This window comes from Tachyglossus aculeatus, chromosome 16 (assembly GCF_015852505.1).
Source record: "Tachyglossus aculeatus isolate mTacAcu1 chromosome 16, mTacAcu1.pri, whole genome shotgun sequence".
In the NCBI taxonomy this organism is placed as follows: Eukaryota; Metazoa; Chordata; class Mammalia; order Monotremata; family Tachyglossidae; genus Tachyglossus; species Tachyglossus aculeatus.
The window spans coordinates 12,958,253-12,985,853 of NC_052081.1; the positions used below are offsets into that span (position 1 = coordinate 12,958,253).

Below are 27,601 nucleotides of genomic sequence, written 5' to 3' on the forward strand. Positions count from 1 at the left end.
AGGTTCTACAGAAAAACATTGAGGATAAAACCGAAACTTTTAAAATATTTCTTGGCAGTTCCCGTTTCCGTCTGTCAAGGGGTCTCAATTTGGGCACAGTTTTTATGTTCTCATTTCTAGAAAATGGGTGGGCCTGCTGCCATTGCTGAAGCAGGGCCTGGAGGACTGAGGTGGGCGTAAGGTGTTATTTGTTTCACTCATCCCCAGGTGGAGTTGCGGTTTGGGTTAGATTCCTGAGTTTTGACACCTGTTGACATGAGTTTAAGCCGACCGGGGTAAGCGGTCAGAAGTCCCAAGGCTGTCGTCGGTAGCCATCTCGTGCCTTAAATGACCGGGAAGGACTTTGTGTCTGTGAGATGCTCGCTCTACCGGTTAACAGAGTATCCAGTAACAGTAAATGGTTGCTGACAGCAGTCGGCTAACGATGCCTTCACGTTATTCACCAGACCATTCGACACCAGCCAGCCAGTCTCCCCACTCCTCCAATCCAAGCAGCCTGCCAAGCTCTCCTCCAACGCACAACCATAATTCTGCCCCGTTCTCCAATTTTGGGCCCATTGGAACCCCAGATAACAGAGACAGGAGGATGGCAGATCGTTGGAAAACGGACAAGCCAGGTGAGGGGCTGGATTCGTGGTTCCGGGATGTTTTGGGCCCCACCAGCCGGTCCGTCCCTTGGCCAACCCCATTCTAAACTCCTCTCTCCCTTGACCCCATAGCTATGGGTGGATTTGGCTTTGAATATCTCCCTGCCACCTCATCTTCCTCCGAGAGCAGCTGGCACCAGGCCGGCCCTCCAAGCGGCACCTGGGCGGGCCACGGCCCCTCCATGGAGGATTCCTCTGCGGTCCTCATGGAGAGCCTCAAGGTAAGTGCATTCCGGGACCACGAGACGCTCCATCCCTCTCTGGGCCAGCATAATTTGCCGCCCGCCCCCCGCCCCCACGGTTTCTTTTTCTCTTTCTTTCAAATAAATGGTCGTGGGCATGAGAGAGGAGACCCTCGTGGAAGGGCTCAGTACCCTAATTCTGCTTCTCCCAGTTCTTAGGCGGGTCAGAAGTCTCAGTGGCGATGAAGCGGGGTGGCGGGAGGTGTCAGCCAGGATCTGGTTTCATTAGAAGTTGGAGGAGATCCCTCGTCACCTCCGCCTACTCGCTGGAAGCAGCCCGTGATGAGGCCTCTCCGAAAATCCCGTGGGTTTGCTTGCCCTCACCCAGTCTGTGTCTTTCAGTCCATCTGGTCCAGTTCTATGGTGCATCCTGGACCTTCAGCCCTGGAGCAGCTGTTGATTCAGCAGAAACAGAAGCAGCAGCGTGGCCAAGGCACCATGAATCCACCGCACTGAGACCAAGGTGGCAATCCTTGGGAACGAAGGCTCCATAAACCATGGCATGTTGGGTTTGCAGGACTGGCCCACACAGTCCACTGCAGGTGGCAGCCCTCTTTTCTGTTCCTTGCCGTCGAGAGGGTGTAAGTGTACCACCAGCCCGCTGAGTGTGCACGAAATGTCTGCAGTGCAACAACAACAACAACAACAAACAACAACAACAACAACAAAAAACACCATCAGGAACTCTCCCGTCCCCCCCCCCGGGGCCCACCGAAGGGAGAGAGGAGCTGCTGTTTGTCTCACTCAGTCACTCAGTTACCTGATATCACCGCCTCTCACCTTCTCCATCGTGCATGTCCCCAGCCACGTGGGAAGGGAAAGCTGAGAACGAAAGGCAGATGGGAGAAGCCAATGAGAACTTTCTCGATCCTTTTTCCCCCTCGGGGGAATACAGTAGGAATCCATTAACGATTGCTTTGCTGACTGAGAATGCAGTAGTTGAAATTCCTCCTAAACATCTCCGTCGGTGTGATCACTCTCTCGTAGTTGGAGACCACACTGAATTCTTCCATACACAGATGTGCTTGTAGTCAGCGTGAGCGGCGAGGGGCCCTGCTCTGGGACGAGGCGGGCAGAGGCCCGGGTGGAGACGCAGCTCCTCGGCTAGCGGAGGGGAGCCCGCGGGGGCTACGTAGCCCGGCCCTTCCCTGGGAAGGCTCTGGCCGGCCCCTCCGTGGCCGGGAGCCCCCCAAGCAGGAAGAGCCCTGTGCTCTGCGGGGGCTTCAGCTCCAGGCGAGACCCAGAGCGCGTGCGTGGCGGCGGAGCTCTCCCCGATGAGCAGGCGACTGCGGCTGCGGGCCGGGGGCCGGGGGCTCTTCGATTCACGTTTCCGATTCCTGCACTCTTTACGGTAGCATAGCAAGCAATCTCACAGGCAGGCTGGTCCCACCATTCGCAGCCTGACCCATTTTAATAGGTAGGTAGATGCTTTCAGTGTGTTCTTTTTTTTTTTCCCCCCTCCCTCCTCGCACACTCCTCCTCCCCCCCCACCCACCCCCCCACCCCCAAGTCTTTGTGTTTTGTTCCCCGAACCTCTCACCTTCCCGTCCCCCGTGCTGGATGCTTAGTGGTTTCCATTCCTGACGTGCAACGTGTCACCAAGACGCACCGTGGGATCCAGCCGGTCGGGTGGGGCCTGGAAGACGGTCCAGCTAGGCAGGAAACAGCAGCGCTCGCACAGCCCGCCGAGAGGTGCCGGCCCGCTCCCACAGGCCCCGTCCTCCCCCACCGCACCGCTGCGGGCCCACACCTCCAGTTCCAGCGTGAAACCCAAGGCGTCACGGACCTGGGCGTCCCGGGCACGGCAGAAAACGCAACGCGATCCGCTTCGGAAAAGGCGCCGAGAGAGGGAAATGAACTTTTTGTTGGATATTTATTAGAGGGGGAAGGAATACTGGGAAATCTCTTCTGTAGACAAAAGGACAGCGTTTCTGTTCGCCGTCTCCTGGAAAAGTAACGTCTCGCGGCAAAAATGATGGAAACAATCGAAACGTCCGGTTGCTGTGCTAGTACTAGGGTTTTTCCGGGGTTTTCTTTTCTTTTGGGGTGTGAGAAGTGTGTGTGTGGGTGGGTGGGAGTGTGTTTGTGTGTGCGCACCCGCGCCTGTATGTGGATGATAATTCAGGACCTCAGAGCTGGGAACCAGCTACAGAGCAAAGCACATCCAGAAGCCCAGAGGTCGGTGGAGCCTGGGCCGCCCCGTAATCCGTTAAGAGGGGTGAGATTAATGTTCATTGCTCTTCATAGGGAACGGTTGGATCCCCCTGCACTTTGCAACATTATTCTCCTGAGTTTCATTTGGAAAGGTCTAAAAGGGTGAAACCGCCTCTCCCCTCCGCCCCCGCCCCCCGCCCCCACCCGCCGTGGCAATATGAACTGAAAATCCTCCGTGCTTCTCTCCCCTGCCCTCCCTCCCTCCCTCCCTCCCTCCGTCCCCGCCCCGTCAGTTTGTGTGTCTGAGCTGTGCATCCGGGCAGCTGCAACATTCCAGTGTGTGAAACTGTCACTGATTCTTGCACCCTAGCCGAGCTAACCGAGTTCACCATCTCACTCCCTCCCAGCGGGGCCAGTCGCGGCCACAGTCCCATTTCTGCATGAGAATCTGGTGTTTGGAATGTTTTCCGATCCTCGGGGCAGGGTCCCCCAGCTCCCCGTCCTCGGGGCCAGGAGACCCCCCACCCCCCGGCAGGAACTGGTTTGTGTAGTAAGCTTTCTTTTGTGTTTTCTGTCCGTCTGTGCAAGACCTGCAGCTGCTGAAATCAGCTTTGCCTTTAATTAAACCATGTTCTCTCCAACCAGATCCACGTGTCCCTTTTTTTATTTCCCTTTGCTGGAGCTGTGGTCCCTTTAAGGGGAAGGCCTGAGAAGGAGGGCAGCGCTGCCGGGGAAGAACGGAAAAGGACAGATTACACGCTCCCACGCTTGCCCCGGGGAAACAGAGGTAACTGGAGGTCGGACACATTTTTAAGGCTCTCGGGGCCTCGCCCGAGGATCACACGAGGGAGTCGACGGCTGAGAAGGGCCTAATAGGCAGAGTTCGCTTTCCATCACTCTTGCGGGGCAGGAGAGTCAGCACCCCGATGACGACGTTGCCGTCCATGGGGGAGCCGCGGGGCTCCGTCGTGGGTACCAGAGGTGCCTCCTCCTCCTCCTGCAATAGCCGCCCACACCTCGGTCGTTTGTGGGAGTCGGTCCTCCCCCTGGCAGTTGAGACTCGGGTCCAGGCTGGGAAGTGGCATCTGAGGCCGTTTTACGAATGCCACCTCTAGAATTTCTGCCGCCGAAATGATGCCACTTGGCTTAAAATAAGCGGTCACTGTTAGAGGGCCCTGAGAACGTTGGAGGGGTTTACTTTTGAGTTGAGACGTCTTGATAAAGTGGCAGTACAAAAGCTAACCCCTGCCTGAAAGTTGCATTCCTACTTTAGTTCATCATATTAATTCTAAATCAGTTTGCGTAAAACAATCTCTGAAAGGTGGACAGTACTGTTAAATGATAAACGAGATAGTTTGGTTTGGATCATGCTTTATTATGTCGAGTGAGCTTTGTGGACTAGAAGGTGCTGTTAATCTGACGTAAAGAGTGCCCCGTTTCCTCTTAAACAGCATGGCCGGCAGGTCCATGCAGTCATCCCCCCCAACCTCTGGATGCGGTCTTTTGACGCTTAACCCCGTCAGGATCTGGGAGCGAAGCAGGAAAAGGAAGTGTCGCTAGAGTGGCCCAGAGCGATCGGATCCCTTCGTGAATGCAGTTAGATGAGACATCAGGACTTTGAGAGGAGGGTGATACTTTTACAAGGGATTTGGGGAGGGGTAATTCCTCAGTACGGTGACTTTTAGCGAGGGCGCGGTTTATTGTCAGAGTAAAATTCCGTGATACCTTCGGCCCCTCCCGAACCTTTTGTACTTCCTCAATCTGCCTAGACTTCTCTGCTTTGGCTTCCGGGGTCTTTGGCAGTGCATTCTTCCACAAAGGAGATGGGGAAAATGCCCACTTTCCCGTTGCACTCTCCTTCCAACCATTCTTCATTCACTGGAGGAGAGAGGGGGGAAAAAATACAGCTTTATTGAGTGGTTGGTCTTTCTCCCCCAGACCCTAAGTAGGGGACCTGCCCTTGTTGATTTTTTTTCCATCTTGACCAGTGCTGAGCGGTCACGGGACCCCCTCTCCTTCCACTGAGGGAACCCGGCAACCACTTAGATGATTGCAAATAGGCACACCAGGTTGAGAGTCATAGCAGAGGGAGGGCTTTTGTGAGCCGGGCAGCCTGTTGGAGGGATAGAGGAATTCATTCATTCATTCAATCATATTTATTGAGTGCTTGCTGTGCGCAGAGCACTGTACTAAGCGCTTGGGAAGTACCAGTCGGCAACATATAGGGACGGTCCCTACCTAAAAAATGGGCTCACAGTCTAGAAGGGGGATTTGTGGACTGGGGAGCTAGTTGGTGGGAAGATGTGCCTCAGTTACCTCATCTGTAAAATGGGGATAAAGACTGTGAGCCCCACGTGGGACAACCTGATCACTTTGTAACCCCCCAGCGCTTAGAACAGTGCTTTGAACATAGTAAGCACTGACTAAATGCCATTATTATTATTATGTGTGGAGAAAGAGAAGGGGAATAATTGGGAGGTGGTGGCTGGGGGGAAGGGGGTGATGAATCTTTTTTAAACATCAGGGCTGCTTTTCCTTGCCTAAGCTTGTTCAAAAGGGAGCCGGCATGAGGGAGTGGGCAAATCACTAAATAAGAGTTCTCAGGCCCCTGTTTTATTCCTAGTTGGGTCCTGAATTTAGCTCCTGGCTATTGGACAAGAAAGGTACTTCACTCCCTTTCTTGTAAGGAAGATACTGAAGCTTAGGCTGATCGATGGATTTAATGGCAGGTAGCAAAGGATGTGCTCATTGGATTTATTCATTCAGTCAGTCATTTATTGAGCACTTACTGTGTGCAGAGCACTCTACCATGTACTTGGAAGGTACAGTACAGCAATAAAGTAATTCATAAAATTGTCTAACCCTTCTCCTTGGGTGTTCCTAAATACTGTGTGCATTTCTCCAAAGAAAGCAAAGTGAACAGAAGAGCAGTACTGGGGCTAGGAACCTTACTACGCTAGAGCCCTGAAACAGGCTCCCCAAGCAGATCCCTGCATCAACTTCACTCTCACTAGACTTCTGACTGAATCTGCAGGTCCCTGAGTTGTGATTTTTTTTTCCCCCTTCCTCCCATGACCATTAGACCTGCATTATGTTGACATGGAGCGAGAAGGAAGTGAATGACCAGTGGAGAGGTGGGTGGAGGGGGAAAGAACCCAGGGGGTCTGCAGATTAAGGGCTAGTTCCTTCATACAGCTCAATCCCTAGAGGCAGAATCACAGAGTATTTTTTAAATCGAGTTCTTCAGAGTGAGGGTGCCATGAATTAACAATTGCATTGTTTCTGGCTACTCCTGGAAACAGCAGTTTAGAATTTTAAAATAAAAGTCCTTTGGGGTGGGAATCTGAAGAGGCCGCTTGGGGAAGAATGGAAAAACTCGATTCCTTCTCTCGGTTGGGGGAGAGGGCTTCCCTCCGGAAAAATGGGATGAGGTAGGGGGCTTAAAGGAGCATTTTTGGTAGGGTAAAAATGCTAACATCCTGCTAATTCATTAGCCTCGGAGGCGGCTGCTTGTCTGGGCCATGGGGATGCTGAGAAAATTGTGCCCCGCCCTCGGAGCTCAGCTGACTCGGTGATTTGGGTCCCTGGCTTCTCTTCCAGGCTTCTTCTAGCAGCCTCCGTGAGGTGAGCGGAAAGGGGAATGGGCCCAGGAGAGGGGATGGATGGCAGGTTTGGTGTGGGAGGCGAATGAAACCCTAAGCAGGGGCTACAAGGTGGTCTCTGGCTGTTTGAGGGTGAGGCTGTGTCCAGGCTGTCCCTCTTTCCCCTTCCATAAGTAGTGAGGGTTGACTTCAAGCTTAGGGGACCGGCTTACCCTTGGCTAACACCTGGATCACGTCTCCCGCGAGAAACTCCAGGTCCTCTGGTTGCGTGGCTTGGTAACTGAACAGCGCTACCACTTGGTTTCCTTCCTTCTGCTGAGGCCCCGGGCCCTGGTTTCCGGCCCCGCTTTTTTCTCCTACGTTGTCTTGCTCAGGGGGCACGCCTTGATCACCCTAGAAAACCAAATGACTTCATCAAGTTTCCCAAGCCTTTGCCCCTGGGAGGGGAAAACTCCTGCTTTCTTTTATTTTTCCCTAAATGTAGTTTCTCTCACTTGGATTGTTTCCTCTCTCGGAGACCCTTCCCTCCCCCCTAATTAAGATCCCAGGGGAAGCCAGGAATAGCGAAAGCAGCCCTCCCTCGCCTGGGTCCCAGATAGCTGCTGCTGCTGTCGTGGCCTCATTTTCAAACCAGGGTGCTGGGAATCGGTTCCTGGAGACTCAGCGGTCCCCACTGAACCCAGTTCTGGAGCCTGGCAGGGGGGCCCTGGCCCTCCTGTTCGAAAGCCGACCTTCACTGGCCCAAGGGCTCCTGTGTCTGCCCGGAAGCCTCCACGTGCAGCCACCCTCCTCCCAGCTGAAGCAGGAAGGAGCTCGGAAGTCCCCGCGCTGGCGGCGTTTCAGCTCCTGTAGGCCATCTGCTTCACCCCCTCCGGAGTTGGCAGCTTTACCTGTGAGGGGGCGGGCGGGCCCGGCCGCTGTCTCCACTGTTAGTAATCCTTCCCCTCCTACTCCTCATTTCACTCATTCATTCATTCATTCATTCAATCGTATTTATTGAGCGCTTACTGTGTGCAGAGCACTGTACTAAGCGCTTGGGAAGTACAGGCAAATGTTTGCCACCGCCAAGGCTTCCAGCTTGTAGCCTGCCGCAGGTGGTGGAACCCAGGACCGAGAGCAGGAGAGATGTCCCTGCTCGGTCACGATGTTTCTAACGAGTAGCCACCAGAGTGGGAGAAGCGGGGGGGTCCCATACTCTCCTCAGAGCCGTGTTGGAGGGGCTGGGAAGAACAAGGCTGAGGGTGGATGCAAGAATTGTTTTTAAGGTGCTATTTATTCAGCACTTACTATGTGCCAGGCACCGTACTGAGCACTGGGGTAGATACACGCTAATGAGGTTGGGCACAGTCCGTGTCCCACATGGGGCTCACAGTCTTCACCCCCATCTTACTTCCTTCCCTGCCCCACAGCACCTGTATATATGTTTGTACATATTTATTACTCTATTTTAATTGTACATATCTATTCTATTTATTTTATTTTGTTAGTATGTTTGGTTTTGTTCTCTGTCTCCCCCTTTTAGACTGTGAGCCCACTGTTGGGTAGGGACTGTCTCTATATGTTGCCAATTTGTGCTTCCCAAGCGCTTAGCACGGTGCTCTGCACATCGTAAGCGCTCAATAAATACGATTGATGATGATGATCCCCATCTTACAGATGAGGTGACTGAAGCACAGAGAAGTGAAGCGACTTGGCCAAAGTCACACAGCAGATAAGTGGCAGAGCCGGAATTAGAAACAGCCCCTTCCGATTCCCAAGCCCGGGCTCTTTCTATTAGGCGGCGTAGCTTCTCTTTAGGAGGTGAAGGTCTGGGCAGCAGGAGTTGCTGTTAGGGCTGCTGGGGAGGCAGGTGGATTTGTGGGTGGATAGTACTGCAGCCTCAGTCTGAAGGGTCAGAGACTGGAGCCCCAAGCCCCCGGTCCCCTGTCCGGGACAGTCATCAGCTGTGTCTACTGTTGGCTCCCAAGCTGTGTGACAGGAGGAAACTGGGGGGAGAGGTTGCCTGGGTTATGCATTTATGCATTCCAAAACTCCACAAAATCGACCAGAACAATAATAATATAAATCCTTTTTCTGTGCATATAATTTCGTTTGCAAATCCGTCATGCTGTCATCCACCTGTCTTTCCCATCACTGTAGACAGCTATCCTCCCTGTCTCACAAGCCCCTAACCTTGGCATATTCCTCAATTCGTTCATTCAGTTCAACGGCCTGCTTAATCATCATCATCATCATCAATCGTAATTATTGAGCGCTTACTGTGTGCAGAGCACTGTACTAAGCGCTTGGGAAGTACAAATTGGCAACATATAGAGACAGCCCCTACCCAACAGTGGGCTCACAGTCTAATGAATGACCATCCACCTTCCTTCCTAGTAGTAGCCTTTGAGCCTCTCAACCCCCAATTTTTCCAACTTTGGGAGTCTGCCTCTGGTTTCAGCTGCGTAACTTTCTGTGATACGTTCCCTGTGCTATGTCAAAAATGCTTTTTCATTTACTTTATCTAACCCCCTTCAGGCTTCACTGGGTGCCCCCGTGTCCCGCCAGCACCCAACCCTAAAACCAAACTGCTCGTCTTCCCCTCCCAAGACCTCTCCTCCAACCTAACTTTGCCATTACCGTCAGACCAGACTGGGCAGGGGCATGGGACTTGTCTGCTGTGCAACCTTTGACAAGTCCATTCATTTCTCTGTGCCTCAGCTGCCTCATCTGTAAAATGGGGATTAAGGCTGAGCGCCCGCGTGGGACACGTACCGTGCCCAATCTGATTAATTTGTACCTATCCCAGTATTTAGTACAGCGCCTGGCACACAGTAAGCGCTTAACCAATGCCATAAGAAAACAAGAAACTTTTGCTTACCGCCGTGTTGTCACACCACAGAGTCAGACAGTAGTCTTTAGCTTGACTCCATGCCATCTTCATGTTTTCCTGGCTAAGGGTGACCAGTTCCTTGCCCGCTGCAGGCCGGTAGCTGCCCAGGGTAAAAGAATTAGAGGCCAGACGAGAGCAGCAGCTCCCGAAGCTGCCCCCGGGCCGGGAGAGGCTCAGGCCCTGGCCCCGAAGCGGCCCGTCTCACCTCAGCTTGGTGTGCAGAGGAGACAGCTCCAGTTTTTTGCACACCATGTCCAGAAGCTCTCGGTACCGGAGTCCAGGCTGCACCTCCAGGGCCACGGTATAGCTGTAATGCACCTTCACGGTGTAGACGGGGGGGACGTCCAGCGTCAGCATCTGGGGGGGGAGAAGGCATAGGGCAGCAGCCGAAGCAGCGGGGAGAGGGGGAGGCGGGGCGGCCGTCAAGTAGAGCGCGATGGCGTTGTGTGAGCTGGGGGCCTGCGGACGCCACGTAAGACGCCACGGCAGAGGGGGCCTGCAGGTTCGGCGGGAATGGGGCGCTCCAGCTGTCCGCACCCCTAGATGAAGTTCCCGGTCAGGCAGGAGGGGGTGGGCATCTGCAAATATGAAGGGCGATAGAATTGAGCCGCTCCCGGCTCCGGGATTTATATGTCATCATCAATCGTATTTATTGAGCGCTTACTATGTGCAGAGCACTGTACTAAGCGCTTGGGAAGTACAAATTGGCAACATACAGAGACAGCCCCTACCCAACAGTGGGCTCACAGTCTGAAAGGGGGAGACGGAGAACAAAACCAAACATACTAACAAAATAAAATAAATAGAATAGCTATGTACAAGTAAAATAGAGTAATAAATATGTACAAACATATATACGTATATACAGGTGCTGTGGGGAAGGGAAGGAGGTAAGATGGGGGGTTGGACAGGGGGACGAGGGGGAGAGGAAGGAAGGGGCTCAGTCTGAGGAAGGGGCTCAGTATTTAGTGTCAGTGACTCGTAGTTACTGAGCGCTTTACTGGGGCACAGAGCACTGCGCTAAGAGCTTTGGAGGGTACAATATAAGAGAGTTGGTAGACATGTTCCCCGCCCACAACGAGCTTACGGTCAAGAGGGACGTGTCCATCACGGCTCTGGTCCCAGCAACAAGTCCCCACCACCAGAATCAATCGTATTTATTGAGCGCTTACTATGTGCAGAGCACTGTACTAAGTGCTTGGGAAGTACAAATTGGCAACACATAGAGACAGTCCCTACCCAACAGTGGGCTCACAGTCTAAAAGGGGGAGACAGAGAACAGAACCAAACATACCAACAAAATAAAATAAATAGGATAGAAATGTACAAGTAAAATAAATAAATAAATAAATAGAGTAATAAATATGTACAACCATATATACATATATACAGGTGCTGTGGGGAAGGGAAGGAGGTAAGATGGGGGGATGGAGAGGGGGATGAGGGGGAGAGGAGGGAAGGGGCTCAGTCTGGGAAGGCCTCCTGGAGGAGGTGAGCTCTCAGCAGGGCCTTGAAGGGAGGAAGAGAGCTAGCTTGGCGGAGGGGCAGAGGGAGGGCATTCCAGGCCCGGGGGATGACGTGGGCCGGGGGTCGACGGCGGGACAGGCGAGAACGAGGTACAGTGAGGAGATTAGCGGTAGAGGAGCGGAGGTTGCGGGCTGGGCAGTAGAAGGAGAGAAGGGAGGTGAGGTAGGAGGGGGCGAGGTGATGGACAGCCTGGAAGCCCAGGGTGAGGAGTTTCCTCACCAGAAGCCGTGATGCTGACTGGGCTGGCTGGGAAAGGCGGCTCCATTCTGCCCCAGCTCAGAAGGTGACTTACCTTTGGCTCCTCCTTCTGCTGCTTGTCCTGAAGAGCAGGAGAGCTGTGAGCTAGACAGGGACAGAAACGCAGCAGCGTTTCCCAGTGAGGAGGGAAGAGGAACGCCACTGCCTCCCTCCACCCGACCCTTATCCTTTTGCCCAAGACCATGAGCTATTAATAATAATAATGGCATTTATTAAGCGCTCACTATGTGCAAAACACTGTTCTAAGCGCTGGGGAGGTTACAAGGTGATCAGGTTGTCCCACGGGGGGCTCACAGTCTTAACCCCCATTTTACAGATGAGGTAACTGAGGCACAGAGAAGTGAAGTGACTTGCCCAAAGTCACGCAGCCGACAATTGGCAAAGCTGGGATTTGAACCCATGACCTCTTGACTCCAAAGCCCGTGCTCTTTCCACTGAGCCACGCTGCCTGCTTCAGTTCCCAAGCACCATCCAGCGTCAAAGAGTTGATAATAATAATGGTATTTGTTAAGTGCTTACTGTGTGTCAAGCACTATACTGAGCGCAGGGATAGATTCAAGATAATCAGGTCCCACATGAGATTCACAATCTAAGTAGGAGGGAGAACGGGGATTGAATTTCCATTTTGCAGGTGCAGGACCCGAGGAGCTAAGGAGTGAAGTGACTTGCCCAGTGTCGCACACAAGGGGTAAGTTGCAGGGGCAGGATTAGAACCCGAGGCCCAGAGTTCTGGACGGGCCGTCCCCAGGAGCTTGTCTTTTCAAAGGATTCTGGCCCTCTGCCTTGCCATCCTCGGCCCCCTGGATGCTGCCACAGTCCCCAGGCCCCCGAGTCAATGTGGCCCTTGACCTGTGCTTAGAGTTGAGGTGCCTAGGTGCATGCAGGATTGAGGAGGGAGGGAGGAAGGGCAAGGGTTTTGCCTGGTATAGGCAGCGGGGTGAATTGGGATTTGGCTTGGCACAGGACGGCAGTATCCCATGGGACTACGCTGGTGGAGGCTCAGTGAGGGCCCTGCAAGACCACCATCATCAATCGTATTTATTGAGCGCTTACTATGTGCAGAGCACTGTACTAAGCGCTTGGGAAGTACAAATTGGCAACATAAGACCATGGCAGTTCATGCGCCAGCTGGGTGGCGGGGCATTTCCCATTGACCCCTGCTGCAGCATCACTAACCTGGAGGCTTCTCTGGAGCGTTGGAACTGGGTGGAGCAGGAATGTTGGATTCTGGGGAGGTTCCCTCCTGGGTCTGGAAAGGATAAAGGAAGGAAGGCCTCTTTCAATAAGGCTCTGGAAGAAACACACGGATGCTGGGAATTGTGAGTGGTAGTGGACGCAACTGACTCCTTTTGCCCACTGTAGGGCTGGGAAGCTCATCAGCCCAGCCCTTCCCATCCCCGCTCTATTCCAATCCGTGGGGCTGATGGCGGGGTCAGGGGCTGCCCACTGCTGAGCGGAGGCTGGGTCTCTGGCGTCCAGACCGTCCCCACACCCGACCCGAGTGTTGGGAATGAACTATTTCCCTTTGGTGAGAGCAGGCAAGGCCAGGGTGGACTGGACTGGACAGGGAGAAAAGGAGATGGGTTCCTGGCAGAGGTAAAGGCAGAAGGCAGCTCCACCCTGCATCCTTCTGCCCTGCCAGGAGACAAGCCTCCTCTGGGACCAGGACAGGCAGAGGAGCTATGAGCTGCAGTTCCCCTGGGGCCGTCTGTGGGCCACCCACTGAAGCCCAACACCGGCGTACTGGTGACTTTTTCCATTCGGTAGTGCTCAGCTGGATCCAATCCAACGGGTAGCTCTTGGTGCCAGGAGGAGGAGAAGGTGAGGGAGAGAGGGTGGGCGGGGGGAAGATGTGATGGCAGAGGAGAGCCCCTTACCTGAAGCTGAGACTGGATCCGGAGCTCAAGTGGCTCCAAGTAGTTGCGGGGGACAATCCCTTTCTGCGGCAGAATGTCCAAGACAGGTGAGTTAAAAAGAGCCTGTGGGGCTGGGGTCGGGCAAGAGTCTGAGTTGGGCGTGAAACCCATTGCCCTTTGGAGGGGTGGGGGGTGGGGAGGGAGGCCCTGGCCTAGTTCCCAGCGAGTCTTGGGATCTGTCCAGAAACTGGGGGGGGGGAAACCCTCAAGAGCCCATCCAACCTTTCCCCAGCCACTCCCAGGCCCCCAAACGTACCTTCCCGTTGAACATGACTGTGGCCCAGTTATCGGCTCCCTTCTTCAGGACAAAGACGATATTTCCAGGGAGGACCTGGAGCTCTTGGGGCGTCTCCGGGGTAAACTCGAACAGGACTCGGTGAGGCTCCCCTTCCAGAGCCCTGAAACCGGAGGTCCATGCGTGGTGGACAAGGGGGGGTCACCTACGGCCCACTCCTCCTGCCTCTCCCTCCTTCCCGCCCCCAGGTATCCACGTCCTTTGCCTTGCCACTCTTACTAAAAGGACCGGGATTCTTTCCTGGCTGGCTTTGGCATTCATTTCTTTCTAATGACGTTGCCCTGGTTTGATCTCATCTGTCGCATGAAGGTATGTCAAGCCTCGTCACTCATCCCCTACCTGAACCATTCTTTCCTGTCACTTTCCGCGTACAGTGGCTGAAGACATCCTCATGGGAAGTGGGTGAAAGGAAATTGTCCTTCAGTCTTTCCTGGTATGGGAACAGCCTCGCCTGCCCTGCTCTTTGCCTGCCATTTAAAGACTGGTCCAAACCTCGTCAAAGGAAGAGCTCCGAAGGTGGTGGTTGAAGGGCCAGGGATGTGACAGGGCAGAGCTGGTTAAAGGAAACCAGATCATTCAATGCCCATTCAGCCCTGGAGCTTTCTTGCCTATGGCCTTCACTTACCTGAGGATTTCAGGGGTTTTCGGCCTGGGGGGAGGTTCCGTGGCCTATTACAATGTACAAGGGAGGGAGAGAGAGAGAAAGAGAAAGAGATTATTCTGTCTTTTGGATTCTTCATTTTCCTATGGTATTTGTTAAGCACTATGGGTCAGGCACTGCATTAAGCCCTGGGATAGATACAAGCTAATCAGGTTGGACACAATCCATGTCCCACATGAGGCTCCCAGTCCTGATCTCCATTTTACAGTTGAGGTAACTGAGGCACAGAGAAGTTAAGTGACTCGCCCAAGGTCACCCAGGAGACAAGTGGCAGAGGCAGGATTAGAACCCAGATCCTCTGTCTCCCAGGCTTGGGCTTTTTCCACTAGGGCACACTGCTTCCCTGGAGCTGCTCTTTATGGATGCTCTGGAATCCAATACCTTGGATCCGGGAAACCCCTAGGCAGAAAGCGGAGCAATGGCCAGTCGGGGGGTGGGAGGACGGGGGGAGAGCGAGAAATCAGCACCTCCTGCAGGTGCTGGCAAAGCAGTCATTAGGTTGGTTGGGCCCAATGTCCCTGAAAGCCATTTCCATATGAATTTCTGTCCTTGCTCCAGAGCAATCTGGAACAGCTTTAGTGCTAGGCTAGTACCTTTGCTCCACTGTAAAACCCCTCCCTGCTCCTACAGTGACTCCAGAGCCCATGAGGCATTGCTGGGCTGAAGCTGCACCTAGAAGCCATCTCCCTTAGTCCTTGACATCCAACATCCCCAGCCACCACTCCAACCAGACTGCTTTGAGCTGCCTTTCCACCCCGCTACAAGGTAAACTCATTGCGGGCAGGGATTGTGTCTGTTTATTGTTCTACTGTACTCTCCCAAGTGCTTAGTTCAGTGCTCTGCACATAGTAAGCACTCAGTAAATACAACTGACTGACTGCTGCCGATGGCTGCCATTTTGCTACTTACATTTTTCTGGGACCGTCTGGGACAACAAGGATTTTTCACCCCATCCAGCAGGGACCTGGATTTCCATCTTTTGCCCCATGACAATCCAGGACTGACCCCTCCCCGCTACCCACTGTAGGGAAATGGAATCAGCGCTCCCTGAGAATCCAATCTGAATGACAATGGTTAAATCATTTCTGAATCACATAAGGCTGGAGCTGTGAAGGGCCTGAACAGACTCTCTCCCTGTCCCATGTCTCCACTAAATTTCTTGTCATGCTTTAGGGGAAAGAAGAGATTTGATTTTTTGCAATCCTTTCTGCTTTTTACCTGGGGCTGCAGAGGGGCAAACCCTGAGAAACTGTCTTGATCCACCACAGATGCCACGACCTGAAACCAGAGAGAGGGATGGGTATGTGAACCTTCCATCATTTTCTTCTCACAGTTCCTAGGCCCTTCCCGGCTTCCCACAGATACACGGGGCCTCACGTGGAGCTCTTGGGACCTGGAATCTCAGTTCCAAGAACCAGGAGTTTGGGGCTGAACTCACTCCAGCAGTGAGGAAATACCACCTCCTTCCTCTCCTCTTTCCCACTTCCATCGGATTCTGCTTAACTGTAAGGGTAGCTGGGACTCTAGGCTCAACTCCACAACTGCTGAAGGCTTGCGCTGTCAGTCAGCAGCTTGCTTTAAGCAGCCCCTGTGCAGAGCACTGGATTAATCCCTGAGAAGTCCCAGGAAGAAGAAAAAGCCACAGAGTCTATCGAGTGGATTTATCATTTTTTCTCCCTTTTGGCATTCAGTGCAATGTCCCTCCTCCCACCTGGCACTTAGTTTAAAAAAGAAAAAGTTATCTGGTCTCCTGGCCATGGACCGCACCAATCGCTCACTTCCGAGTCACTAAGGTTGTACAAGAAATCCCTCCACAATGGCTACAGTGCCAATAATGGGCTCAGAGTGTGTAGTAGTAATAGTAGTCTTTCTAAACCTATTGTGTACAAAGCACTAGGTGCAATCTGTAATAGAAAACAATGAATCGCAACAGAAAATGTTTGCCACCCTAGGCCAGGGCCTATATGGGAATCTGCCACTTGTCTCTATCCCTGTGAGACGATAAGCTCTGTGAGGGAAAGGACAATAATGTGCAAGCAATGTAACATTCACTTTTTAAAAAAGTGTGCTCACTATATTCTAAGAATTGGAGTAGATACAAGATTATGAGGTTGGACACAGTCCCTGTCTGTTATGGGGCTTCCTATCTTACCCCCATTTTACAGATGAGGAAACTGAAGCCCAGAGAGGTTAAAGGACTGTCCAAGGTCACACAGTAGACCTGTGGCAGAGTTAAGATGCCAACCTGGGGTTCCCAATTCCCAGTCCCATGCTCCTTCCTCTAGGTCACAGCGTGGCTCAGTGGAAAGAGCACAGGCTTTGGAGTCAGAGGTCATGGGTTTGAATCCCGGCTCCGCCACATGTCTGCTGTGTGACTTTGGGCAAGTCACTTGACTTCTCTGTGCCTCAGTTACCTCATCTGTAAAATGGGGGTGAAGACTGTGAGCCCCATGTGGGACAACCTGATGACCTTGTATCTATCCCAGCGCTTAGAACAGTGCTTGGCACATAGCGCTTAACAAATACCATCATTATTATTATTATCAGTGCTTTTCCACCAGCGGGCATAAGGACCTTCCTGGGATGCTGGGAGAAAAATGAGCCAGGTACTCAGTGCTCATGAATAAGCTGTGCCAGTGGGGTAGTCACTAAGGCTAAGCGATCAAAGCAATGGGTCTGCTGAACCCCTGATGGGCAAGAGCAGTGCCCGAGCTCCTCAGCCCTGCGTTCATTCCGCAAGCCTGAAACACATTCGTGAATGTGTCTGGCTGGAACGGGCTGACCAACTCCAGCCCCACTCAAGGATAATGCTAAGGCTGTAGGGACAGTGGCTGATGCCTGCAGAAAGAGCAATCGGAGGGGTCCTAAAGCAAGAACGCTAATGGTTGGAATTCCAATCGCTCTTAATCTTAGCTACTTCACAGTCAAGGTTTTTCCCTACCGGCTGAACTGCCAATTTGGGTCCACAACTGACAAATAATGTGCAAAGACTCCCAGGGAGACATGGAATGGTTGGGGAGATATGGGAGAGTTATAAAAGGGAAGTAATAGAGGAACTTCCCTCCTACCCAACACACACACACACACAGACAAAAATAAAATTATATATATATATATATATATATATATATATATATATATACAGTTTTATATATATATATGTAGTTTTATATATATACATATATAAAACTACATATATATATATATATAGTTTTCTGGGGGAGAAGATGTCTGGACTAGCAGAGGGGAGAAGCCTTCTGGGAAAAATCCTCCATGTTCCATGGGCCAGTCTGACCCTATTTTCTCCCTAATAGGCCAAAAGCAACTCAGAGAGAAGGTGTGTCCTACCGTTGCCTTGCCCAGATAGTCCTTCTTGGCCAGCTGGGCCACCTGCTTCTCATTTGGTCGGAACAGCCTCCCCTCAGGGATTACCACCGGCTCGTAAAGTCTCTGTTTCTGTGGTGAGGTTAGTAAATTTTGACAGCTTAACGCCCCGTGACTCAGTGACGCTCAACCCACATAAATACCTTGCCAAACTCTCCCTGCAGCCCTTCACTGAAAAGTTAGCTGGGCCTGGTTCTGTTTCCAATATAAACTTCGCCCAAAGCCACTCCAGTCTGACTCCAGAACCTGCTCTCACTTTCTCCTCTCACTTCTTTCCCCCTTAAACCACCTCTCCGGGCCCTTGCTTGAACACAGAGATGCCAACTCCATGGGGGTGATTTGAGCTGGGCCCCCAGCTTCAATTATCCCAGGTCTCTGACCAGATCTGAGAGTTTCCAGGGAGAACTGATGACCCAAAATGGAGTTTTACCAATCTGCTAATTCTTTGCCCCCAGCCCCTGCATTCAAATTGAAGAGTTGGCACCCATGCTTAAAGGAGGTTCCCTCTGACCCCATCTTTACTGCATTTGTAGCAAATGACAAAAACTCACTTTATCCCGAGTCTAGTCACACCAATAATAATAATGATGATTATAATCACGGTATAGCTAAAGCGCTTACTATATGCAAAGTACTATATTCAGCACTAGGGTAGATGTGAGATAACCAGGTCAGGTGCAGGTCCTGTCCGATATGGGGCTCACAGTCTTAATGGGAGGGATGACGGGTGTTTAATCCCCATTTTACAGATGAAGGAACTGAGGCATAGAGCGGCTAAATGACTAGCCCAAAGTCACCCAGCGGACAAGTAGCAGAATGGAGATTAGAGCCCAGGACTGTGCACTTTCCAGTAGACCGCACTGCTAATCTTTCTAGTTCCCCTTCAGGGCCCCCGTTCCTGAACATCTTCAACCAACCCCCTGCTGCTCCACTCCCAATCAACCTACACATCAGCCCAAGTTAGGCTTCCCTCGGGCCTCCTGGGGAAGCTGAACCAGGGGCTGAGCTGGGTCTTCTCAGTTTCAAGAAGATGGTGGGTCCTCCGCTTCTACCCTGCCCTCAACCCCCGCTGACTGAGCAGGAAGCCTGATCCCCTGACAGACATTGCTCTCGCATCTCTTACCAAGATGGATTCTATGGCTTTGTCGATCTTGTTGTGCCTGGGCTCCGTCTTCATACTCACGGCAAGTGTCAAGGTCTCCTCGGCGGCCTTCCAGTCCGCCCTCTTGGCGTGGACTAGAGCGATGTTGTAAAGTACCTGAGAAGCAAGGGAAAACATGAAACAGGGCTGGGGGGGGCTCTGGGGGCACCCTAGGCACCTCTTTAAGGAGCCCTCAGAACCTGGAGGTGTGCTGCGGGCAGCTTGCGGGGGAGGAGGGAAGCCCTGGATAGCAATGGATAACAGAAAAAGTTCCTTGGGTCCCATGGAAATGCAGTTCTACCTCAGAGAGGGACCACTGAGAAACTGCCTTGTTGTCGCCACCTTGAAGAGTGTAAGGTTTCTGTGGGTCGGGATTGTGTCTCCCAACTCTACAGTACTCTTCCAAGTGCTTAGTACAGTGCTCAGCACGCAGGAGGTGCTCGATAAAAACCACTGATGGAACAGCCTGGCTGAATTGTACCACCACCTGCATAATGGCTGGCCTCCCACCAACTCCAGCTGGAACACCAGAGGCCTTCAGGAGGGTCCTGCCGGCTGCAAAAATCACACTAGCCCACTCCATCCTAGCACCCCCTAGGCATTCTTTCAGCCCTGGCACTGCAGTACCACAGAGGTCATGGGTTCAAATCCTGGCTCTGCCAACTGTCAGCTGTGTGACTTTGGGCAAGTCACTCAACTTCTCTGTGCCTCAGTTACCTCATCTGTAAAATGGGGATTAAAACTGTGAGCCCCCCAGGGAACAACCCGATTACCTTGTAACCTCCCCAGTGCTTAGAACAGTGCTTTGCGCATAGTAAGCGCTTAACAAATACCATCATTATTATTATTAAACTGCTTTGACATTTGGAGAAACTGAGCATGAGGAAATCTGAGGATACTCAACAAGATGACCGGGAAACTGGGACGGGGGGACTCAGGTGTCCCACTCTCCCAGCCAGAACTTTGGCTGCTGGGTCACCCTGCCCTTTCAGCCCAGTCCCCGCGCTGCTTACCTCACAGGCAAAGAGCTTGAACTGCAGCCCCAAGATCTTATAGTCGATCAGTTGGTTCCCTCGCAGTTGGGTCAAGGCCTCCTTAAAGTCTTTGATGGCCAAGTCATCCCTGGGGACGAGATAGGAAGTGAACGGTCAGGGGCAGTAATCAGGCCTTGCCCTGCCCATCCTCTTTACCACAGGGGTAGCGAAGCCAACGTGAACTTCTACGGCTCTTACACCCTGCTTGCTCAGCTCTCAATTTTGTGGCATGTTTTTGTTGGTGTGTTTGCATTCATCAAGACATGCTTTATTTTTGATTAATATGGGGATCCTGGAGCCCACTCATACTTCCAGCCTTCCGCTACTCTGTGAGAGGGAAGCATTATAATTATAGTGTTTGGAATCATCTGGTTGCTCCTGTAGTAGGGTGAGGTGTAGGCCTCCCAGAGCCAAATGGGAGATTCCCTCATGTTCTTTGTGGTTTTCTGTTTGCCATGGGGCAGACACTGAGGAGAACCATATCGATGAAGGCTCCCGCCATCGCCGGCGTCCTGAGGCCAGGAAGCCGGGAGACTCCCGGGGGAATTCCACAGTATGGACCTTCCCTCACTTCCTGACTCTGACATCAGGGCTTGTTGTCCTCTCTCAGCCTTCCCAGCCCCTCTGGATTCACCCCGGACACCAGCTGCTATTCCAGACTGTTCCTGGAGAAGGATCTGAGAGTCAGGACAGCCCACCCAGAGGTGAGATTAAGGTGAGGTGAGTCAGCAGTGGGAAGGTGCACCTGCCCATCCCATCCCATCCCATCCCATCCCTGTGGGAGAGGAGTTGGAAATTAGTTGGTTGGGGTGGGGGGGGGCAGTTATGGTTTGATTGTTGGAGATAACACAGCTAATGCATTGGAAGCAAACACAATTATTTAAAGTATCTGGCTGCCTGTGCCAGGGGTGACACCCTACCTCACACCTGACCAGGAACTCCATCCATGCCCCCCACCCCCACAGAGAAAAAGCATTAGTATGTAAGGACTGGAAGGGAAGTACCATGGCCCAGTGGAAAGAGCACGGGCCTAGTTACTAATCCCAGCTCCACTACTTGCCTGCTGTTGACCTAGGGCAAGTTACTTAGCATCTCTGTGCCTCAGTTTTCTCATCAGAAAAATGGGGATTCAATACTTGTACTCCCGCCTATTTAGACTTCGAACTCCTTGTGGGATAAGGACCATGTCTGGCCTGATTATCCTGTATCTCTCCCAGTACTTATTTCAGTGCTTGGCACATAGTGAGCACTTACATGCCATCATTATTATTATCATCCTTATTAGAGTGCCAAGTGATGATGTGCGTGTCAGCTAGGGTCAGAGAGTGAGATAACCACCTATGACATACTTAGCCTGGTGGCCTCTCACTGCTGCTGCTGCTGCTGCTGTGGGATAGACCGTGGCTAAGTAGAGAGTGAAGCAAGGGGCCAAAATGTTCCCAACTACGGAAGGGGGCAAGAGGCTATGCCTGGACTCAAACCATCCGAATCTCTTCCCTGTATTTTGTTACCTTGATAATGACAACAACAATAACTGCCACTTGGCCACCTCCTAGACACGTTTGAAGGGTAATGACTTCCCAATAAAGGCAAGATCTTGACCAGTTTATACTGCAACTTTCTTCTGAAGAGCCCAAAGCACTTCACGTATGCTTGCCGTGACTCACACAACATACCTCACAAAAGGCACAGAGAGGCTAAGCACGGTGCTCAGAGTGCCCCAGTAAGACAGTGGTGGAGCTGGCCTAGAACTCAGCTCTTCCAAGGCCTAGGCTCTTTCCACGACATGGCCTTTCTTGCAGATCAGGCAAGTTCAAGTTCTTGGAGGATCCGAGGCCCTGGGATTGTCCGGATTCCCTCCTAAGCAGATGCACTTCACTTGAGGAAGTGGCCCTAACTGGTGTCTTACTTCCTTAATGATGTTGATTTAGCAATAAACTCTCTTATTCCATAGTCTGGCACGTTTCGAAGTTCACAGTGCCAACGTGAGAGGGAGAGACCGAGCTATTGAAATATGGAAAAAGAAGGCTTGCTCTCTGGCCCAGTTATGAAAAAAAAAATCCAGTAATAAGCAGCGGGGGAAGAGGTGGAAATGTCCCTTCCCTGACAGGAGCTTCCTTCCTCAAATGCCTGCCCTCCTCTCTGACAACGCAATTCTGCTCCTCCTCTGCCTCCTTTGTTCGCATTTGGTTTCAGCCACGACAGAGTGGGTCTCGACACACAGCCATGTTAGCCACTGTTCTGTTGCTGAATAATCTCAGTGAAAAGATTTTAAAATAGAAAGCAGCCAACCGCAGGAAGGTGGGCTGGTTGTCGGCAGAAGGCGACTCTGTTGCTGGAAAGGTGCCAGCGTGGTGGCTCAGAGGCAGGCAGGAGGGATTTTTTTCTGTTTGTTGTGACATTTGGAAATTCGAGCCCCTCAGAAAGCTGCCGGAGGGCTGGCGGCTCTGAGCAGGGAAGGCTTCTGGGCGGACGGATGGGTTGTTTTTTCTCACCCACACCCTCAGGAAGTGAAAAACCACGTGAGAAGCGTGGGGGCACCTTGGCAGCTACAGAGCCCAAGAGCCAGGCTGGGTGGCGGCAGCAGCAACCTCCTTCTGGCTGAACACTTTGCTTTTTGGGTTTTTTAAAATGGTATTTGTTAAACGCTTACTATGTACCTAGGGTTGATACAAGCTAATCAGGTGGGACACAGTCCACGTCCCTTGTAGCATTCACAGTCTTAATCCCCATTTTGCAGATGATGTGACTGTGAGCCCACTGTTGGGTAGGGACTGTCTCTATATGTTGCCAACTTGTACTTCCCAAGCGCTTAGTACAGTGCTCTGCACACAGTAAGTGCTCAATAAATACGATTGATGATGATGGAACTGAGGCACAGAGAAGTGAAGTGATTTGCCCAAGGTCACACAGCAGACAAGTGGTGGAGCCAGAATTAGATTCTAGAATCGCCCTGGGGCATTGCCAACTGCAGCTGCAGCTGGGAAGCAGGCATGCATTGGCTTCCCAGGTGGATATTGACAATGGGGTTGTTTTGATGTGTACATATCTATAATTCTATTTATTTAGATTGATGCCTGTTTACTTGTTTTGATGTCTGTCTCCCCCCTTCTAGACTGTAAACCTGGTGTGGGCAGGGATTGTCTCTCCTTATTGCTGAATTGTACTTTCCAAGCACCTAGTACAGTGTTCTCCGCTCAATAAATACGACTGATTGAATGATGGAGGCGGGGTTGCTGCTTCCCTTTCATTCATTCATTCAATCGTATTTATTGAGCGCTTACTATGTGCAGAGCACTGTACTAAGCGCTTGGGAAGTACAAGTCGGCAACATAGACAGTCCCTACCCAACAACGGGCTTCTGTAGTGGCTCTGGGTGGGAGACTGAGACTCAGTGGTGTTTTACCTTTGACTGCAGCAGAATTAGACAATGAGCCCCTTGTGGGATGTGGATTGCGTCCGACCTGATTAGCTTATATTCATTCAATCTTACTTATTAAGCACTTACTGTGTGCAGAGCACTGTACTACTAGAGAAAGCATTGAGGCTCAGTGGAAAGAGCCCGGGCCTTGGAGTCAGAGGTCATGGGTTCAAATCCCGGCTCCTCCAATTGTCAGCTGTGTGACTTTGGGCAAGTCATTTAACTTTTCTGTGCCTCAGTTACCTTATCTGTAAAATGGGGATTAAAACTGTGAGGCCCCCCGTGGGACAACCTGATCACCTTGTAACCTCCCCAGCGCTTAGAATAGTGTTTTGCACATAGTAAGCGCTTAAATACCATCATTATTATTATTATTATTATTACTAAGTGCTTGTAGCTACCCCAGCGCTTAGTCCTTGGCACATAGTAAGTGCTTATCAAATACCATTTTTTTTAAAAAAAGAAACAAACACCGGCCGAGGCAACTAAGAGTCCAGTTGCAATTCTATTTTTGGTGTTGAGTCTGACTCCCCAGGACCCACAGAACAAACAGGTGGGCGGAGGAAGTGGTGGAGCAGGAAGGAGGTCGAAGTACGGGGTGGGAATAATAGTGGCAGAATAGCTTCCAGCTCATACTCATTCCCTGCCTTTGTGCATCATCATCATCATCAATCGTATTTATTGAGCTCTTACTGTGTGCAGAGCACTGTACCAAGCGCTTGGGAAGTACAAATTGGCAACATATAGAGACAGTCCCTACCCAACAGTGGGCTCACAGTCTAAAAGGCAGTGCTAGGCACCCTCAATCAATGATATTTACTTAGCACTTACTGTATGCAGAGTGCATTCTCGCTTGGGAGAATACAATGCAACTTTTTCCAAGGCAAGGACCTTACATAACTAGCTAGTGCAGGGAAAATTAGAGCCGAGCACAGGGAAAGGAGAAGAGGGTAAAAGCAATAAGCAGCAGCAGCAGCGGGGCCGGTGGATAGAGCACGAGCCTTGTAGTCAGAAGGATCTGGATTCTCATCCCAGCTCTGCCACTTGTCTGCTGTATGTCCCTGGGCTGTCACAGTTTCTCTGTGCCTCAGTTATCTCATCTGTAAAATGGGGATTTAGACTGTGAATCCCATGTGGGACATGGGCTGTGTCCAACCTGATAATCTTGTATCTACCCCAGTGCTTAGTACAATGTCTGCCACATAGTAAGTCTTTAGCAAATCAGGATACACTTTTCCCCTCCAGAAGCTCCTTCTCCACGAATTCATAGGTGTCTCTACCATATAAGCACGGGAAAATTCGGACTCTAAGAGTTTAATGCTAACCTGGCAAATACAAATGGATCTCTCCCTATTGTCACAATTCAGGCATTGAGTAAAATCAAATCCTCCCTTTCCGCTCCATCCAAACTGCTACCATACTGATGCAAGAACAGTGCTTGACACATAATAAGTTCTTAACAAATACCATCATTATTATTATTATCATTATTACAATCTAGTTTACAATCCGCAATCTTCCACAATCATCCACAATCAACATAAGCTTCCTCTGTGACTCTGCAGTGATGGACAATCCATCATTCCACCACCTAGCGCAATATACTCATAGCATCAAGTAGTGTGCTTTGCACACAATTGTGGATTTGAGGTGTGGAGTGTCACGATGTCTGGCTCCCCCACTCTAGAGTGTAAGCTCAACGTGGGCAGGGAATGCCACTGTTTATTGTTGTATCGTACTTTCCCAAGCAAGCTGTTAGTACAGTGCTCTGCACATAATAATAATAATAATAATAATAATAATGGCATTTATTAAGTGCTTACTATGTACAAAGCACTGTTCTAAGCACTGGGGGATACAAGGTGATCAGGTTGTCCCACATGGGGCTCACAGGCTTAATCCCCATTTTACAGATGAGGTAACTGAGGCCCAGAGAAGTGAAGTGACTTGCCCAAGGTCACACAGCTAAGTGGCGGGGCCGAGATTCGAGCGCATGACCTCTGACTCCCAAGCCCGTGCTCTTTCCACTGAGCCACGCTGCTTCTCTGCACATAGTAAGGCTCAATAAATATGATTGAATGAATGAATGATCAAGGGAACACCTTCATGGTTGCTTTCAGGCATGCTAGTATAGATAAGATGGCTGGCACCATAAGCTTCCTTGGGACCAGTTGGAGCCATCCTAGAAATGAACCCATTTGTGCACCCCATTTTGTTCAAGCCAATCCAAGTTGGGAGTTTATAGTCTTGAAGCATTTTTATTTTAGATTGCAGGAAACTGTGTGGTCTAGTTGTGGGCAGGGACTGTATTGCTGAATTGTACTCTCCAAGCACTTAGTACAGTGTTCTGCACACAGTAAGCACTGAATAAATACGACAGTGAATGAATGAATGAAAGAGCACAGACCTGGGAATCAGGAGATCTAGGTTCTAATCCCATTTCTGCCACTTGTCAGTTGTATAACCTAGGACAATTCACTTAGCTTCTCTTTGTCTCAGATACCTCATCTTTAAAATGGGGATTAAGACTGTGAGCCCCATGTGAGGCATGGGCTGCGTGCACCCTGGTTAGCCTGTATCTACCCCGGTGCTTAATACAGTGCCTGGCACATAGTAAGTGCTTAACAAGTACCATTTTTTAAAAGGTAATTTTTACTGTCCCAAATCAAGAACACATTTCCTAAAATAGCACACAGACCCTTGTAGCCTACAGTTCTCCCCATTTACATAATATTGACTACTTACTTCTCTGTCTTGTAAAAGACCATCCCTCGTTGGAAATAAGCCACGGCTAAATGCCGGTCACGACTAATGCTCCTGGCAAAGGCCTGTGGAGAGCAGAAAGAAGAATGAATTCATGGCACTGGCACGAGAAAGTGAAAAGATAGAATGATAATCTTGGACGGGGTTTTGGAAGAAAGAGGGATCATGGCTGATGGTATGCCCTGCCCTGCTCCTGTGGTGTTTTTTCCATCATGAAAACATCGATGATCTTTGGGGTGATTTCTTTTCAGTGTTTATTACATACCAAGCTCTGTACAAGACCCTGGGATAGATACAAGTTCCCCCACGAGACTCACAGTCTAAGAGCGAGGGAGAACAAGCACTGAATCCCCATTTTGCATAAGAGGAAGCTGAGACACAGAAAAGTTAAATGACTTGCCCAAGGTTGCAAATGGCAGAGTTTGGATTAGAATCCAGATCCTCTGACTCCCGGGTCCGGGGTCTTTCCACTAGGCTATGCTGCTTCTCAATACCAAATCACTGTGGCCTGAGGGGGTTGAGGGCTCCTGGCAGGAGGATCTGTGTCACTGTATCTTTGGGTCCCCCCTCAATCCAGGAATAGACAGGATCATCAGGTACCATCACTGCGGTCTCCTCTGGATAGCGCTTCAGGGAATCATGATGCCATCTAGCAGTACCACTTTCAGAGGAGGCAGAAGGAAAAATAAAGGAAGCACAGAGAGAGGGGAAGGATACCGAGAGGAAAGGTGGGGAAGGAGATCCAGAGAAAGATCAAGAAGGAAGATAGATGAAAGGCCCTTAATACATAATGTGACGACAATTATTTCCATCTCCATTTCTGGATGCCGAGTGACCCTGTTGGGAATGGCATTTTGGAGATTTTTAATGTTACGAGATTTCAGGACCAGCCCCTATGATCTTTAGAAAATCCTCCACAGTTACCCTGGTGCTAGTTGCCTCCTTCCAAACTTTCAGACTATCTGCCTGCAACAATTTTTCCATGGAGGGCTTTCTGTCTGTGTCCTCTACATCTCCCTCTCTAACCAGTTGTCCAGTTTATCACTCCCATGCTTCTTAGGTAAAGGAGCAAGTTCCCCTCCAGCCTCCCAAGCAGAATGTGTATATCAGGAGGCCGTCTTCCGTGTTGGACTAAACCTCAATTTAGGGAAATGCATGTGTTCTAGGGGTTTGGTTAACAATTTGGGGGCTAGATCAACCATCGGTCTGCTCGGGAGTCTGAAATGCTGATTCCTTAAAGCCCTTGGATGGTCAGTCACATATAGAAACTGACAGTGGTCAGGAATGTGGGGATGAGGCTCCTCTACTTACCTCCTCTGCCTCCGGCAGGTTTTTCAGAATCAGGTGGATACATCCAATATTAAAGCAGATCCTGGAATGGGGATCTTGGACGGCAGTGAAGGCATCCAGGGCTCCCTTCCAATCCTTCTTGTCCGCCGCGATCACACCTTCGTTCCAGAGTCGGATTGCTTCAGCTAGGGACATGGTCGAGTGAGGTGCTTGACGAGGAGGCCTGAGGGGAACTGTGGGCCTCTTAGAATGAGGCTGAGGTCGTAGTTGATCGGCGAGGAACTCTTTCTGACAGGGGGACGATCCCACCGACTGCCTCTCCCCGAGTTTCCCCTTGTGACAGAGGCAGCTTGGCTTGTCGCACCGTGACTCAGAAGAGAACGCTGGTCCTGGA

At 51.1% G+C, this 27,601-nt stretch overlaps 2 protein-coding genes across 5 annotated transcripts in view; one reads left to right on the forward strand and one right to left on the reverse strand.

Annotated features, from left to right (window-relative positions):
* SMG7 (SMG7 nonsense mediated mRNA decay factor) overlaps positions 1-2,372 on the forward strand; it is a 76,822-nt gene extending 74,450 nt beyond the window's left edge. For 3 of the 4 annotated variants that reach the window (XM_038757614.1, XM_038757617.1, XM_038757616.1), the window contains 3 exons: positions 447-617; positions 720-868; positions 1,232-2,372. In XM_038757614.1, coding sequence (XP_038613542.1) covers positions 447-617; positions 720-868; positions 1,232-1,345 — 434 coding nt within the window. In that variant the 3' untranslated portion in view covers positions 1,346-2,372. Of the gene's footprint in view, positions 1-446; positions 618-719; positions 869-1,217 lie in introns of all 4 variants that reach the window. The other variant, XM_038757615.1, reaches the window with a different exon arrangement.
* A 1,968-nt stretch (positions 2,373-4,340) lies between these two features.
* On the reverse strand, positions 4,341-27,601 carry NCF2 (neutrophil cytosolic factor 2). Its single transcript, XM_038757824.1, has 15 exons — positions 27,229-27,601; positions 25,900-25,982; positions 19,713-19,821; positions 18,682-18,816; positions 17,523-17,630; positions 15,393-15,452; positions 14,139-14,182; positions 13,475-13,616; positions 13,180-13,242; positions 12,479-12,551; positions 11,337-11,386; positions 9,723-9,874; positions 9,506-9,617; positions 6,858-7,038; positions 4,341-4,921 (listed from the first exon to the last, which is right to left on the reverse strand). The coding sequence occupies exons 1-15, from the start codon at positions 27,400-27,402 to the stop codon at positions 4,809-4,811; spliced, it is 1,599 nt and encodes a 532-aa protein (XP_038613752.1). The 5' UTR covers positions 27,403-27,601; the 3' UTR covers positions 4,341-4,808.